Source organism: Trichechus manatus, unplaced genomic scaffold (genome assembly GCF_000243295.1).
Source record: "Trichechus manatus latirostris isolate Lorelei unplaced genomic scaffold, TriManLat1.0 scaffold00002, whole genome shotgun sequence".
Classification (NCBI taxonomy): Eukaryota; Metazoa; Chordata; class Mammalia; order Sirenia; family Trichechidae; genus Trichechus; species Trichechus manatus.
Window position 1 is genome coordinate 44138244 of NW_004443938.1, and position 17808 is coordinate 44156051.

Genomic DNA, 17808 nt, shown 5'->3' on the forward strand with positions numbered 1-17808 from the left:
AAATGGTATTGTTTTCCTGATTTCCTTTTCATCATTCTCCTTATTGGTGTATAGGAATCCCACTGATTTTTGAATGTTTATCTTGTAACCTGCCACTCTGCTGAATCTTTCTATTAGTTCCAGTAGATTTCTCGTGGAGTCTTTATAAATAAGTATTTTTATACATGAGAAATAAAAGAGAAGTTGGAGTTGCTGGAAATGGTGAGAGATGCTGTTAGAGCTGTAAGAAGGGGCCTTCTATGCCATCCAAATGAACCTAAACTGAATCCTGCAGGGCAGTGCTTCTTAACCTTGACCACACATTGGATTCACCTGGGTGGAGGAGTTTGAAAAAAATACCAATGCCCTAGACCAGTTCTTTTCAAACTTTAATGTACTTAAAAATCATCTGGGAATCTTGTTAAAATGCAAGCTCTGATTTAGTAGGTCGGGGTGGGGCCTAAGATTCTAGCAATTCCCTCAAGTAATGACTGTGCTGTTTTAGGACCTCCCTTTGAGTAGCAAGACACTAGAATAATATGAATCTTCAGGGGAGAGGGGACCAGATTACAGTCCCTGTCCTCAGGTAACATCTGCATCTCTTCTGTTCCCTAGCAAGGCTCAACTTCTGTTCTTCTGTGCATTGAGATTTTTGCTTGCGGAGCTGATATTCAGCTGGACCTCTTCTTAACAGACTCATCTTTCTCACCTGAGATGACCTGAGCCTTTTGGGAAGCAGGAGAAAAACTGGAGAATTTTCTACTCTTATTAGACAAAGTTGTAGAGTCAACGAGCATTTTTATTAGAATTCCCATCTCATCATTTAAGAAAATTAGTGTGTAATGCAATAATACTGCCAATTATCAAATCTGTCAGCTTAACTTTATTGTAAGTTTTATTTTATTACAGATGTAAACTCTACATTTAAACTGTGTGTTTAGTGCAGTGGACTCCAATTCATTTAGTCTGGGATAAATTATAGGAAATATCTTGCTTTAAAAGCTTTCCATTTGATTCTACTGGGTTGAGATTCATTGCGTTAGACATTTGTTGTTTTCGTGGTGGTGTTTTTGTTGAGAGTGCTGGCTCTGAGATGGGAACAGAAATGTTAATGCTTTTTCAGTTTGGCAGTGCTTTCTACTCCCTGCATCTACTTTAGGGTAACTGCGACTGGTTTTCTGCCCAACTATGGCTTAATAAAGATATTATGAATAATCTTAACCTCACGGCAAAGATTTGTTGTTGTTATCGTTTTATGGATGAGAAATGGTTATGCTTGCAGTCATCTGCTTCCAAATTAGATTATATTTTTAATTTCTAATGAGTCATTTTCTTGTGTAATACTTGTTTTAATTTGTATTGGTTGGCATAGTTTTGATTCTTGTCACTTCTAGAATACCTTGTTAAATTGTTTAATGCAATCAAAAGGAAAATTTGATTCCTCTGATTTTGCCAAATGACCCTATTAGGAGAAAGATGGAGTACCTGGCTTCAGCAGAGCCTGTATGTGTCACCTACGTTCTGGGTGTTTGGTAGAAATAATACCATGCTATATAGTCCCTGTCCTAGCCCAATGGAGCCCTTACGGCATAGTGATAAAGAGCTCAGCTGCTAACCAAAAGGTCGGCAGTTTGAATCCACCAGCCACTCCTTGGAAACCCTATGGGGTAGTTTTACTCTGTCCTATAGGGTGGCTGTGAGTCGGGACAGACTCAATGGCAGTGGGTTTGTTTTTTTGGCTAGCACACTGCATAGAAGAGATATATAGAAAAAAAACTCTAGAACAATAAGGTAAAAATTGTACCAAACCCTATTTTATAGTATTGAGATATTGAAGTTATCTATTGGTATGTAAGAAAGGGATGATGTTATCTAAGTAAGAGATGGCAGCTTCAAAAGTCTGCAGGGAATTTGCAGCTAACTTTAACTACTTAAAACTTGCTGGGGAGAAGAAGATAGATGCTAAGCTCTTGTACTAAAACCTATCTTAACACCTGTAAAACCTCTGGGAAGGCACAAAATACAGCCAAACAAAACCTATCATTACTTTATAACCTGTGATCTAAGTAGGTAAAGGAGAGATGATTTGGCCAGGAGAGAAAAAAAAACCCAACATAATAGAATATGGAAGGAGGTGGGGATTGTAGAAGAATAATTGGTATATAGTTAAAAAAAAAAAAAAAGTTGCCGTTGAGTCGATTCTGACTCATGGCTACCCTATGTGTGTCAGAGTAGAATTTTGCTCCAAAGGCTTTTCAGTAGCTGATTTGGTGGAAGTATGTAGATCACCAGGCCTTTCTGCTGAGGTAACTGCATGAACTCGAACCTCTAATCTTTTGGTTAGCAGCCAAGTGCATTAGCAGTTTGCACTGCACACGGACCCCAAATGGTACTTTTGTAGGTCCCAAATAAATATTTGTTGAATGAATGAAATGAGAAACATATTAAAAAAAAAAAAAAAACAGTTGCTGTCAAGTTGATTCTGACTCAGAGCGACCCTATAGGACAGAGTAAAACTGCTCCTTAGGGTTTCCAAGGAGTGGCTGGTGAATTTGAACTGCCAACCTTTTGGTTAGCAGCCAACTTCTTACCACCACGCCATCAAGGTGAAATGACAGAGCAACATACTGGAAAATAATTTGGGCTGAAGCAGAAATTTATATCCGGGAAGAAAGCCTGTTGCTCTACTGGATCAAATAGGAAATTATTAGTGTGCTTATTTTAGCCAGGACATATTTTCACCACTGATAAGGTGACAGCCAAAAGGGGAAAAAAGTGAGGGAGCTTACCATAAGAAGAATGCCTTCTCTTGCTGTCTTTATTCCCATATTCCCCTATAGCTCGTGCATTCCTATAAGTACAACCTAAAATTCTAAAGGCAGTCTGGCCTTTCAAAACTCCTCTGAATCTTGTTTGGACTACTAAGGATCCCATGGTTGTACTTAACCTTCTTAGGCTAATTTAGGAAAGGTGTCTGTTCTTTCAATCTGTTCTGGTTTGCTTCTATTCCTTCACTTCCATCCCAATCAATCCTATTAGTGAAATGATTTGAAAGCTACCTAGTGTTGCTTGGAAATTTTATTATAGATTCTTTTTATTTTTATATACTCAATGATCAATCACTACCTTTAAGGTTTTAAACTGGTTCTGATACTTAATTTTGTAAACAGCCTTATTGAGTTACAATTTACATAACGTAAAATTCATCCATTTAATGTGTAGAACAGTTAATTTTAGCAAATTTATATGATTATGCAAATGTTATGGATTGAATTGTGTCACCCCAAAATTTGTGTGTCTACTTGGCTAGTACATGATTCCCAGTATTGTGTGATTGTCCATCATTTTGTTATCTGGTGTGATTTTCCTATGCGTTGTAAATCCTACCTCTATGATGTTAATGAGGTGGGAGTAGAGGCAGTTATGTTAATGAGGCAGGACTCAAATCTGCAAGATTAGGTTGTGTTTTAAGTCAAGTTTTTTACGGTATAAAAGAGAAAAGGAAGCAGAGAGACAGTGGGACCTCATACCACCAAGAAAGTAGTGCCAAGAGCAAAGTGCATCCTTTGGACACGGGGTTCCTGTGCTGAGAAGTTCCTCGACCAGGGAAGATTGATGACAAGGACCTTCCTCCAGAGCTGACAGAGAAAGAAAGCCTTCCCCTGGAGCTGGCACCCTGAATTTGGACTTCTAGGCTCCTAGACTGTGAGAGAATAAATTTCTTGTTTGTTAAAGCCATCCACTTGTGGTAATTCTGTTATAGCAGCACTAGATAAGTAAGACAGCAGCCATCACCATAATCCATTTTGGAACACTTTCATCTTCCCAAAAAGTTCTCTTATGCTCCTTTGCAGTCAATCTCTGTTCCCGCCTCTGACACTAGGCAACTACTTGTCTGCTCTCTGTAGCTGTAGTTTCCTATAAACTTTTCTAGAAATTTCATCTGAATGGAATCATAGAATATCTGATATGTATTTTTAATTTAGAAACTAAATTTGCCTTGTTAAAATAGCCAAAGACCAACTAAATCAGGTGGATCTTATATTTCACAATGAACAGCAGTAGAAAAATTAATTAAATGAGGAATTTTTAAAATTAGGTGTGAAGTCTTTATCATATGCTTCATTTGCATTGCTGAATTGCAACTTATTTTCCTTTTATTAGATTATCTTGTCCAATTTTGAGCTATACATTACATGTTATCTTTTTGAGATACATGAATTAATGTTCTTTCCAACTTCAGATTTTATTCTAAAGTCTATATTATTATGACTTTTTTTTCAGAACTAAAAGTATTTGTGTATGTGGAAAGCAACAATGGGCTGTCAAATATTTGTGGATAGATGGAAAGATGGATGGAAGATGCATAGATGATTCCATATTTTTAGGCATCAGGGAGGTAGTTTCTATCATACTTCTTAGGGAGTAGAGAATTAATAATTTGCATGTATTGGAATAGAATTTTACTCTTTTGTGTGTGTGTGCTTTTTTTTTTTTTAACAGAAGGAATGTGAAGCATGTTCTAGCAAGGAATAAAGCATTACAATGGACTAAGTCCTATGTTTTACCAGAGTTTCCCTATGATGTCAAATGCATGCTAGCAGAGCAGAAGTGTCCTGATCACAGCATGAGGATAAGGATGATTGAGTTTCTCCAGGCGGACATGACTAAGTATCTGGAAGGCTCACTGTGAGTAGTGTCAGGTGGACTTACTGTTTTCAGAGAGGGTCTGTTTGCAGAGTAGAGTAGAAATCATTTGCAATCAGCTCTTTCACCAATTATGACATATTGGTAATAATTTCAACATTTCCCAATACTTGAATGTTGCCTAGAAAGATTTGTTTTTTATTATATGAAAAGATTTGAAGAAAAGTGTGATTTACACTCAACTGAAAGGAAGAAATGTGGGCCATCCGAAGTGAAATATGTCCTCCTTATTGTGGTGAACAGGTATCCCAGCACCCAGCAGTACAACGACGTGGTCAACGCCCTACTGCAGGCCCACCCATTCCTGGATGAAGATGGCTGTGGCTTTGTAAGTGACCATATGGTGCCATCCTGTTAATCTCAACCCTTCTTAAAATGATACTGTTATATCCTCTAGTGATTTTATGCCTCAACGCCTTCTCCTCAATCTCTTGGTCTCTCTTGGTCTGTCTAGGTCTATCTGCTTCTCTTTCTCTGACTTTCTTCTCTGACTCTATTTTTGTCTCTGTGTGGTCTCTGATTCTCTCTTTCCACAGCTCTTTATCTCTCTCGGACTCTGGTGACACAGCGGTTAAGAGCTCAGCTGCTAACCAGGGTCAGCAGTTCAAATCCACCAGCCACTCCTTGGAAAAACTATTGGGCAGTTCTACTCTGTCCTATAGGGTTGCTATGAGTTGGAATCAACTCAGCAACAATGGGTTTAGTTGGGTTTGGTCTTTCTCTCAGAGAAGCCCTGGTGGCGCAGTGCTTAAAGCACTTGGCTGCTAACCCAAAGCTCGGCGATTTGGACCCACCAGCCACTCCACTGGAGAAAGATGTGGCAGTTTGCTTCTGTAAAGATTTACAGCCTTGGAAACCCTATGGGGGCACTTCTACTCTGTCCTATAGTGTCATTTTGAGTTGGAATCAATTTGATGGCAGTGGGTTTTGGTTTGAGTATCTTTCTCTCTCTATGTCAGTCTATGTTTCTCTCTTTGTTTTGGTGTCTGTCTTTATTTTTGGTTCTGTTCTTTTTGATACCTTCCTTGTTTGTCTCTCTCTGCCCAGTGTTTCTTTGTCTACTCATTGTCTCTCTCTCTCTCAAAGCTATTTGGAAGCTAATGTTTGTCAGTGGGTCTATGGAGAGGGTCTTTAGAAAGTGTGATACATAGAAAGAGAAGGATGGTACTGTAGCAAAATCAATGTGGTCTTCAGTAAATGTTTCTTGTCTTCTGATGAGACCTAGTGGAGAAGATGTCAGTTTTGAGGTCTTGACTTCCACCTTCACCTTGCCCTCTCACACTTACTCAGGGCTGTCCTGATTTTAAAAAAACGATCCTGAGGCTCTTTGGGTAGCAGTTCTCAACTCTGGCTACATATCTGGATTCCCAGAAAGTTTCATCTAATTTGTCTGAGGATGAGGCCCTGACATTAGTATTTTTAAAGTTCCCAGGATGAGTCTAATGTGCAGTCATGGTTGAGAATTATTGCTACCAACACAACCAACAAAACTCTTTCTGTCTGTATCCGCCTGCTTCTTGGGTTAAGAAGCCTGGAGTCCTACATCAACAGTTATGGTGATGTGGCTGACGAAACTGCTGCTCAGAATTCCTTCTGCACCAAAGATATAATATCCCCCAACTAATCAGTGCTACTGTGCACAGAACGAGTTGTATTCTTAAAAAATAATTTAAATGTATTGTTTGAGTAAGTTCCATATTCACGTAATTCAAAATCCAAAAGCTATAAAAGGGTGTAAATTGAAGTCTCCTACCTACCCGTCTTCCAGTCACCTAGTTTTCCTCCCCAGAAGTAGCCAATGTGATTAAAAACCCTTTTCAGAGAATCTTTGCATATACATATGAGCAAATACATATCTATCCAATTACATTTTGATATTTAGTTTCATGGTTATCAATGTGACACAAACAGAAAATAATGAATAATGCTTATCTTGCTCTCATGTGCATTTTACCCACATCTGTTCCCAATGGCATTAACTAAGGATAGGTAACTGATAAAGAGACATACAGATTTGCTTAGCATGTTTGTATACATAGAGCAGAAGGGGAAACCGGTGTGTGGTGCCCAAATTCTCTTTGTAGCCATGTATAAGGTTGTGTTTCTAATGTTACAGTGGAGGTCACAGAAAATTTCTGAGAACATTAATGTGTGTGTGTGTGTATAGGAGCTTTTATCATTTTAGGGCTAATTTTATTCTCAACATTTTATTGTTCAAAAAATTTAAATTATACAAATATTGAAAGAATGCTGTTGTGAACACTTATATTACCTTCATCTAGATCAAGGTTTCTCAGCCTTGGCACTTATTTCAACTGCATAATTAATTCTTTATTGTGGGTGTTATCCTTCGTATTGTAAGATGTAGCAGGATCCCTGGCCTTAACCCAGTAGATGCCCAAAAATATCTCCAAAAAAAAAACCAGAACCAAACCCGTTGCTGTCGAGTCAATTCCAACTCATAGTGACCCTATAGGACAGAGTAGAACTGCCCCATACAGTTTCCAAGGAGCTCCTGGTGGACTCGAACTGCTGACCTTTTGGTTAGCAGCTGTAACACTTAACCACTACGCCACCAGGGTTTCCAAAAATGTCTCCAGACAGTACCAAATGTCTCCTGGGGACAAAACCACCTGTCTTAGTCATCTAGTGCTGCTATAACAGAAATACCAGAAGTGGATGGCTTTAACAAAGAGAAATTTATTTCTTCACAGTGAAGTAGGCTAAAAGTCCAAATTCAGGGCGTCAGCCCCAGGGCAAGGCTTTCTCTCTCCGTTGGCCTTCTCATCAATCTTCCCCCAGACTAGGAGCTTCTCTGCATAGGGACCTCGGATCCAAAGGATGCACTCTGCTCCAGGCACTGCTTTCTTGGTGGTATGAGATCCCCCTGTCTCTCTGCTCACTTCTCTCTTTTATACCTCAAGAGATTGCCTCAAGACACAATCCAATCTTGTAGATTGAGTCCTGCCCATCCTCCCTCATTAACGTCATAGAGGCAGGATTTACAACATATAGGAAAACCACACAAAACTCAGAATCGTGGCCCAGCCAAATTGATACACACAATTTTGGGGGGACATAATTCAATCCATGATATTATCCCTGGTTGAAAATCACTGATCTAGATTCACCAGGTGTTAACATTTTGCCACCTTTATTATATCTTCCTCATATATATTTGTTTGTTTGCCTGGTTGTTAGTTTGTTTTGGCCGAGCATTTGAAAGTAAGAGATGTTATCCCTAAATACGTCTATGTATATCTCAGAAGGATAAGGGCAATCTTCTATATAACCACAATACCATTTTTATACCTAAGAAAATTAACAATAATTCCATAATATATATAATCTGTACTCGGATTTATTCAATTATTCAAAAACTATTCTTAAAACTGATTTTTTATATAAAATCTAATGGATTACATTTCTTTGCTATGTCATTTTAGTCTCTAAATCTAGTGCAGTCTTCCTGCCCTTTTTTGTTTTTCCCGATACTTACTTTTGGGCACATCTAATACACTTGCCTTGTAGGATGCTCTACAGTCTAGTTTTGTCTGAATGTTTCCTAATGATGACATTTAGGGTACAAATGTTGGGCAATGATAAGGCCAGTGAAAACCTGTGGTGTTTCATGTATCATATCAGGAGGCCCATCATTTAAGGCTATTTTTTATTTCAGAATGATTAGAGGAGAGCTGTATCCATTTAGAACTTTCCACGCCCTCTCTAGCTAGAAAAGTATGGAAGAGGGGGATGATAATTCAAAGACAAATATTTTTTATTGGTTCTGTCTTCCTGAGGCATTTGTTAAGGAAATCATAGGGACAGGCAAGTAGAAGATGCTCAGTAAATACCTGCTGATTCAATCCTCATGTGGAAGATTGGACTGGATTTGTCCTTTTTATGTTCCTATCAGACAGTGATTAAGAGAAGGAGATAGGCTGGGAAGAAGAAATTCCGATTTAAAAATGTCCTAGCAGCCGATTGGAGCTCTAGCGGCACGGTGGTTAAGCGTTTGGGGGCTATCCAAAAGGTCGACAGTGCAAATCCACCAGCCACTTGGAAACCGTATGGGGCAGTTCTACCATGTCCTGTAGGGGTCACTATGAGTTGGAATAGACTCGACGGCAATGGGTTTTTTTAGCAGCCGATTGCTATAATACCTCCCATCAAGTTCAGCCGGTTTAGAAGCTCTTCGGAACTGTAGGAAGCATGAGGGGAAAAAAGTATATATGCACTAGTTCATATAAAAGCAGCCTTCATTTCCGGGTGGGGCCCTGGTGGCACAGTGGTTAAGTGCTATGGCTACAAACCAAAAGGTCAGCAGTTCGAATCCACCAGCCACTCCTTGGAGACCCTATGGGGCAGTTCTACTCTGTCCTATAGAGTCGCTATGAGTCAGAATCCACTGGATAGCAACCGTTTTTTTTGCATTTCATTTCCAGGCAGTTGTAAGATAGCGATGGTAGAATTTAGACTCATCTATGACTCATACATACCCAGGAGCTTAATCAGTGCCAAAGCCATCCTCCAACCCTCAACCCAAGATACTCCTCACCAGGGCTGCCCAAGGGTTTTATGAACAGCGCTTCAGTTTACAAATATCTCCGAGGAATACCTACTTGCTGAGTCTCCCAAATACCCAGCACAGTTGACAGGACAGATTTTGTGATTCCATTTCAGAGTCGAAGAAACTATGGCTGAGAGGGTTAATGTTCAAGGTTAGTTAACTAATACGTACTAGAGCTAGTACTAGACCCTGGGTCTTTCCAACTTAGGTCGCTGCGCTTTCTAAAGAAAACAAAACAAAAAAACCAAACCCATTGCTGTCAAGTCGTTTCTGACTCATAGCGACCCTATAGGACGAAGCAGAACTGCTCCATAGGGTTTCCAAGCAGCCGCTGGTGGATTCGAACTGCCAACATTTTGGTTAGCAGATGAACGCTTAACGACAGCGTCACCAGGGCTCCAACTTTCTGAAGGGGAGAGATGAATTTATGGGACTTAAGCTAGTTAACCAAGAATGGTGTAATACTCATGGAGCAAAATCTAAACGCCAGACACTTGACAAATGTTACCTCAGTGGCATTCTTATTTACCCTTGAGGAGATGGTGCTCAGAAATTGTTCCCAAAATCACCCACCTACTTATCACCCTCTGTCATGGCCAGGGCTGGGAGGCAAACACTGACACGTCCGCCATCAAACTCCTTCCATTCTCGGCACTCACTATGAAATCTGGTCAAGCACGAGGCATTCCAGGGAAGATGAGGAGCTGAGAAGCAGTCTAAGGCTCAGGTGTAAGAAGTGTTGAGCCTCTACTCACACAGTGGGTTACTTCCCAGGCAAGGACCAGAACTGAGTCTAGCTTCTAGTCTGTTACTTCAGTACCTGGGTCCCTCTGCCTCAGAGGATTAACGCATGAAATACATAGTTTCCCTTGTGCATTAAGCACTGGACTGGGCTTGGTGAGCAGAGCAGACTGAGCCTGTCCTCAAGTACTTACAGACAGTGGGAAGGAAGTGAGGGAGGAAGAGAGGAAGGAAGGGAGGAAGGAAGAAAGAGAGGAAGAGAGGAAGGAAGGCAGGAGAAAAAACATCACATAGGTGACGGTAAATTACCAGTGGATTTGAAGGAAACTTGAGAGTCAATTGCCAAAAGAAATAAGCTGTTTAAGAGTCCTTCCGTGAGGGAGTGATGGCTGAGCTGAGATCAGAAGGCCAGCTGAGAATTAACTCAATGTGGGCAGGGTGTGGGAGGTGATAGAGGGTGTTGAGACAAGAAGCCCAGGTGTGTCATCCAGCTCTTGTTATGTCAGTGGTCTCCCAAACACTCTCCACATGTCAGACAGATACTTTCAGAGCTCAAATCTGACCACTCTCCCCACTCAATGTCGCCTAGTAGAGTTTCCAAATCTGGCTCTGCAGCCCAATTATCTGCAAAAGCTTTTTAAAAATAGAGACATCTGGGCCCCACCCAGATTCGTTGAATCCGAATCTTTACGATCTGAAGTAGCAGCCTTAGCTTCACCTGGAAACTTGTTGGAAATGCAAATTATCAGTCCACCCCACACCTACAGAGTCAGAGACTATGGGGGAGGGGCCCAGAGACCTAGGTTTTAAGGAGTCCTCCAGGGATTATGATGCAAATTAAAGTCTGAGAACCACAGATTTAGAGGAAGGACTAAGGGAAAAAAACCCCTCTGTGATTCTAATTCTGATGCAGCCTGTCCACCAAGGTGGGTTTGAGAATCTCTGGTTCAGGATTACGTTGAAGGTCCTTTATGGAGAACCATGACCTTTCAGGATAGGGCTGACTTCTCTCTCCACCCACTTTTTCTACCCTCCCCATCGTCTTCAAATCTGCACTCCAACCATGCACAACTCTTGGCAGTTCTCAAAAAGGCACCAGCTCTCCCTCTCCTTCATTGCACTTATCTGACTGGAACTTCTTTCCATCCACCCACCTATCAGCTTAGATGCACCTCCTGCAGGAAGATTGTTATGATCTCCTAGAAAGATATAAGATAATGTTGTGTCTTCGCCTATACACTTTTACTGCATATTGAAATTATTCATCCCTCTTCTAGAATAAAAGCAAAATCTACCTGCCTCTCCTCCCCTCACCCCTATGGCAGGAACCAGGTCTTTGTGCTTGAAACAGTAGATACTTCACAAATATTTTGGGCAATGAATGCCAATAAATATTCATGAAAGTGAATCTCGGAACCGAGGACAATGTTTTTTGTTTTTTTTTAAAGAGAATCTCAAAAGATGACAGAAAAAAAATTAAAGAAAATGCGTCAATCCACATATGCAGTGCTTGCATTCATAAACCATTCTTTTCTAGAGCCCACTAGAAAAGTAGGATGTGTTTGGAAGACCACAGATCATAGTGGAAAGTATTCAGGTTTGGGAATTAGAAAATCTAGGTTCAAGAGCCAGTATGTTTACTTTACTCAATAGCTACATGACATTTGGAAAGTATTTTAATTTCTCTGGCCCTCGAATTCCTTAGCTATAATTTAGGGATTGTAATTTTTATAGCCAAGTCATAAGATTGTTGTAAGGATAAATGACAGGACAGATATATTATTTCTATTACTGTGATGTGAAAATATTTTCAAGTTCAAAGGTGATAGACAAATTAAGATTGTACTATTTGTATAGGGTTATTCTAATCTCCTTGAATATTAACTACCTTGTTTTGTTACTTATGCAGTTTTTATGGAAACGAGCCCTCAAAGATCGATTTAAATATGTTCGAAGACCCATAGAAGATGATGAACAAGTGATAAGAAATAAGTGTAAATTTGGACACCGACGAGGCCAGACGCGGAAATCTCTTGCTGATCTGAGATGTGATGAAATTCATATTGTCCAGATAAAGGTAAGGTTGGATCTTTAAATGTTCTTGTTGCCAGGTGCAAATCCCAGGTTCTGCTCGGTGTGACTTGTTACAGCCACTAAACAAGAGGTCGAGGTGGGAGAGAAGAAAGATGCCTTTATCTCATTGAGCAAGGAAAGGAGCAAGGCTGCAGGCAGGGAGTTTGGGGAGGAAGCTTTTACCGAGTGCAGACAAGAAAATGCAAATTCATCATGAATATTCAAGATTGACCTTCCCGTGGCCGCTCAGGGCTTGGGGATGACTATGCGTTTTCTCTAGACAAGGGTTTGATCTCCTGGGATGGAGGAAGAGGTTGATTTTTTTTTTTTTCATTAGCATGTTAAGTCTCCACCCAGAGGTGTGGTGCCTATGTGTATATTTTACTTAATGAGCTGACAGGTCATTGAAATGTTAAGATGGTACAGAAAAGCTGCTAAAACTGGTTGAGGCCCGCTATGGCTGTTCTGTGGTTATCTTGTCAAGGACAATTTCAGAAGAATGTGCAGCCTATTCTGCTAGGTATAGGAGGATAAGCCAGAGCAGGTGGCTCTTAGACGGGCTGAACTCTGAGGCTGCCTGCCACATTCTGACAACTTATTGATTGATTAATTGAGAAATAATAGCATTTAAAATCATTAAAACAAACTGAATTTTTTTCTTAATTTGAAGTATGATCAGAAACTAACAAAATCTATTTGCGTGATTTATAATATGAATGATTTTGTTGTTGTTAGGTGCCAAAACTATGTACAGCAGAATGAAACACTGCCCGGTCCTGCACCGTCCTCACAATCATTGCTATGCTTGAACCCATTGTTGCAGCCACTATGTCAATCCATCTTGTCGAGGGTCTTCCTCTTTTTCTCTGACCCTCTACTTTACCAAGCATGATGTCCTTTTCCAGGCACTGGTTCATCCTGATAACATGTCCAAAGTATGTGAGATGAAGTCTTGCCATCCTCGCTTCTAAGAAGTATTCTGGATACTATTTCTGAAAGATGGCTTCTGAAACCAGTTTGAACAGAGAATGTTATAGAACATTTCGTATTCACTGTTCACAGCCTTCAAAAAAGTTAGGGAAACCCATAAGTTATGTGTCCTTGAATAATTCCTCTTTCGTATCCTAAAGTGCATCTGGTGTTCTTGCTGTTCTTATCACTACAGAGTGTTTTTAATACTCACATTGTAGGGGTTAGGTAGCTTCTAGTCTCAAAGTTTCAGGAAGGAAGATAATCCACTTGTATGGATACAACACTCCATACTGCCCTTCCCCTGTCTCCCTGGTCCAGAAGACTTCCCCTACCAACCCAGAGAAGGCTTGTAAGGAGCATCAGTCCAGGGATCCCAGGAAAGGTCTGGAGATTCCTCCCTCAATAGCTCTGGGTTCCGCTGTATATAAATACCACGTAAGCCCTAATGATCTGGCATCCTGTAAGTATTCCTTACCCCACTTCAGGGCCCCTAATATCCTTAGAAACAGATTTTTCCCCTGCTAATAGAGTAGATTGAACTACTTAGGGATGCTTTCCAAACTACCAAGTATAGAAGCTAAATCTCTTGCCCATCCATTCTATTTCTACCTAAATCCAACATGAATATTTAAATCCTAACTCTTCACCACAAACATATTTTTATTAGTGAATGTACTTGATATAAATATTGTTTCCTTTTTCAGCTGGTATAGTCATTTGATAGTAACAGAACTGCCTATTTAGTTCCCTTAATTTTATTAGTACTAGTTGTAAATTTCAGGGAACAAATATTTTTAACATAGTTTGCACCATTCATCCCAGCATCATACATAATGAAAATGTTTGGATAAATGTGTATATTTTAAATATCTTACTATAATTTTCAAACAATAGGTCAGTTAAGATTATATAGATATTATAGATATAGATAATATAATTAGATATAGATAAGATAATACAGATAGATATTCTATGTCTGCATTTTGATCAAAAAAAGGAGCCCTGGTGACGTAGTCGTTAAGAACTCGGCTGCTAACCAAAAGATCGGCAGTTAAAATCCGCCAGCCGCGCCTTGGAAACCGTATAAGGCAGTTCTACTCGTCCTGTAGGGTTGCTAGGAGTCGGAACCGTCTAGACGGCACCTAACAACAACAACGTGTCTATATTTTGATCGAAAATAGCAAGGCACCTGAAACGTACCCTAAATTTAGTGGTATAACTTTTTAGAAAATCTGATAGCAAAATTCCAATTATAAAATAAAATCATAATAAGATAGAATTGTATTTATTTAAAAATATCTTTTATATTCTTAAAATAAAAAGTCACTTTGTAAAAGAACATAATTATTTTATTCATAAGTTGATTTTCTTAAAGACATTGATTTTCAATATACTAAAAATGGAGTTCCTTTGGAGAAGAATTGAAAATTTATGAATTCAAACAAAATTCATTGGCATGGATGAATGGTAAAAATTGTGAAATTAACAGTTGGCCCCAGCACTAGAATCAGAGAGATCAGAGCAGGATCAGCCTGAAGGACATTATTTTAAACTGCAGCTCCTGTCTTGTGCTGATGCATCATCTTTGAACCAGTTGTTTATACTCACGTTTTCTGTTCCTTCTAAGAAGCACCTCAATTCCACATGTAGCTACACCCTTCATAGCTCTTCCCTACTGGTCCCCCGACCCGTTGCTGTTGAGTTGATTCCAACTCATAGCAACCCTATAGGACAGAGTAGAACTACCCATAGGATTTCCAAGGCTGTAATCTTTACAGAGGCAGACTGCCACATCTTTCTCCTGAGGAGCAGCTGGTGGGTTTGAACCACTGAACTTTCGGTTAGGAGCAGAGCACTTCAACCAGTGCACCAACAGGGCTCCTTACTAGTCCTCCAAAACCAGAAAGAAAAAAAAATCCATTGCCTTCCAGTCAATTCCGACTCATAGCAACCCTGTAAGACAAAGTAGAACTGCCCCATAGGGTTTCCAAGGAGCCGCTGGTCCTGGTTCGAACTGCCAAGCTCTTAACCACTTCACCACCAGGGCTCCACTAGTTCCCCAGACATGCCTAAATCCTACTCCTACGCAGGGGCCTTTGCTGCAAAAAGAACAGAACTTGCACATACCAGAGCCTGGATGAGTTATTTAAGCAGCAACAGAATTTAGTTTTGATGTTCCTGCCAGCTGGGGCAAAGGAGATTATAGAGTGGACATTGTTCACATCTGAAGAGGCAACTTTTTTCTTGGCATACAAATCTAATTGGTAAGGATTTACTTTTTTCTCCCTCTTACAAATGAAGCTGCAAATTGCTGATCTTTTAAAGACTCGTTTATGAACCAAGGCTCTGTATGGCCCTACTTAATAGGATGGGGAACAATTTACACTAGAATATTACATAAACAATGTATATTTGTATCTTGTGTCCTCCATGGTGGTTAAGCAAATTTAAAAACGCTAACAAGGATGGAGGTGCAAGACATTGAATATACACTTTATCTCACTTAAACTAATTGCCAAAATTATTCCCAATCTTATTTTTCATTTCCTCTGATAGCTCGTTTGTATTGTCTTTAAGACTTCCAGAAATTAAAGATGTTTGGATTTAGACACACTTTGGTATCTTTCACATTTTTAAAAATTTCCTGAGTTGGGCATAACACTCCCACAATATAGAAAAAAAATACTATTTCACGTGCTGTAGAGGTGGACAATGCTGCAGGCAAGAAGCCTGGAGTTCGGCTATTCACTCAGTGGAAGCGAAGTGGGTTTGCTAAGCTTGGAGAACCTTGGAGAGAGAAGAGACTTCAATTTGTTTTTTATTCTTGTTGATGTTTTTCCTTTGATAATCGGAAGGTTGTTTTTCCTTTGGTACTAAAGAAAGGTGGATGCCTTAATTAAGGAAAACCCACTGCTGTCGACTCGTTTCCTACTCATAGTGACCCCATAGGGTTTCCAAGGCTGTAAATCTGTATGGAAGCAGACTGCCGCATCTTTCTCCCGAGGCGCGGCTAGTGATTTTGAAAACCAGCCTTTTGGTTAGTAGTTGATCGCTTTAACCACTGCAAGGGAAGGTAGATTTCAAATTCCTGTCACACCGGCTCCTGCAGATAACCTAGGCCAGTGCAGAAGTTGTGTGGATCTGAGCACAGGCTGCAGTCCTTCTGTCCCTAACCCTCCTCTTCCTCCAGCCTCCTATACCAGTGTAGCTTTGCTGAAACCATGTTACATTATGTTCTCTTTAGCTACAAATCCTGGTGTATTGGCACCACCAAACCACCCACCTGGAAGTAAACGTACCTGGCTCCTTGTATCCCACTGCTAAAAAGACTTGTTATCAGGTTATATGGACAACTAGCCAAAATCCCAAACTGTGTTCCCAGACAAAATCCTGGAAAATACTGGGTGTTCGGCAATGTTTAAAAAATGCCTTTCAACCTCATGACTTCATGTTGATGCTTGCATAGTCATCCAGTCAAATTCAGAAGTTATGCTAGCTCTTTTAGTTTGGGGTTCAAATCATTTGTAGCCCCATGAATTGATAAATCTATTTCCTTTTCTTAACTGTCTTTGATTATACTTCATCTTGTATTTATAAATAGAGATATAATTAGATTCTCAAAACAGTAGATTTAACTGAGTAATTTAGTAAATTGCTGACAGTATTATCTTATTTCAATCAGAGCCAGTGACTGATGAAAACGCTGGTTTTCAAAGCTTATAGGAATTGTGTGGAAATGAATGGCATTGTTCTGGAATTATACTTTAAGGTACAATTTTTTTGGAAAAAGCCTTAGATGTTAATGAAAGTTGAGTTAATCAAACTTCCTTTTTGTCCAAACTGCACATTGTCCTGTGCAAAGCTTTTCTCTTGTTTTATTCATTCTTTTTTATCCCATTCCCCTATTCTCCCTCCCTTCACCTCTGTCCTTGGACAACCATTCTGAAGTATTTTATATGTATTTTTTGTTTGTAAGTGTTCTACAATGTGCACTGTCATCTTGGGTTCATATATATATTTGACTTATGCAAATGGTATTCTGTATATGTCCTTCTTGTCTTATTTTTCTCACTGACACTTTTGAAGACCCATTCATATCACTATGTGTCTCTCTAGTCCGTTGATTCTAACTTGCCTCAAACCCTGTTCCTCCCCACCACAAATTGCACTGCAGAGAACACCATGATACGTGTCTGGTTATGAACCTTCTTTGGGATGTGGAGCTGATGGGCCACACGACATACATGTACTTAATTTGACCAATTATTCTCACGAATGACTTCGCTAGTCTCATTCCAGCAGCAGTACATATCCCTGTGTCCCCACCAATCCTTGGCACTATCTAGCCTTCTAAGTTTTGCCAAGTCTAATGGGTATAAAGTGTAATCTCATTCTTATTGTGATTTGCATTTCTTTAGAAAATTGATGAATGTATCTCTTCACAGTTTGTTAGTCTTTTGGGTTTCTTCTTCTGTAAAATTACCTCTTTTATATCCTTTGCCGATTTTTAATAGAATGCCATCTTTTTCTTGTTGATTTGTTAGAAGCAGTCCTTCCTTGCTTAAGTCACAAAGTTATTATCCTACGCTTTCTCCTATTAAGTTTATAGTTTTGCTTTTATGTTTAGATCTTTAAGACATCTGGAGTCTATCTTTGCATGTGCTATTAAGTAGAGATTGTTTTTATTTTTATCCACATAGTGAGCCACTTTCTCAGTGCCAACTACTAAACAATTTATCCTTTTCTCATTGATTCATGGTGCCACT

General features: G+C 39.6%; 1 protein-coding gene across 1 annotated transcript in view; it reads left to right on the top strand.

Moving 5' to 3' along the window:
- The window catches only part of SAMD3 (sterile alpha motif domain containing 3), a 60087-nt gene that overhangs the window by 23251 nt on the left and 19028 nt on the right, over positions 1–17808 (top strand). The window contains exons 5-7 of the mRNA XM_023727909.1: positions 4483–4668; positions 4930–5014; positions 11907–12074. Coding sequence (XP_023583677.1) covers positions 4483–4668; positions 4930–5014; positions 11907–12074 — 439 coding nt within the window. The remainder of the gene's footprint in view (positions 1–4482; positions 4669–4929; positions 5015–11906; positions 12075–17808) is intronic.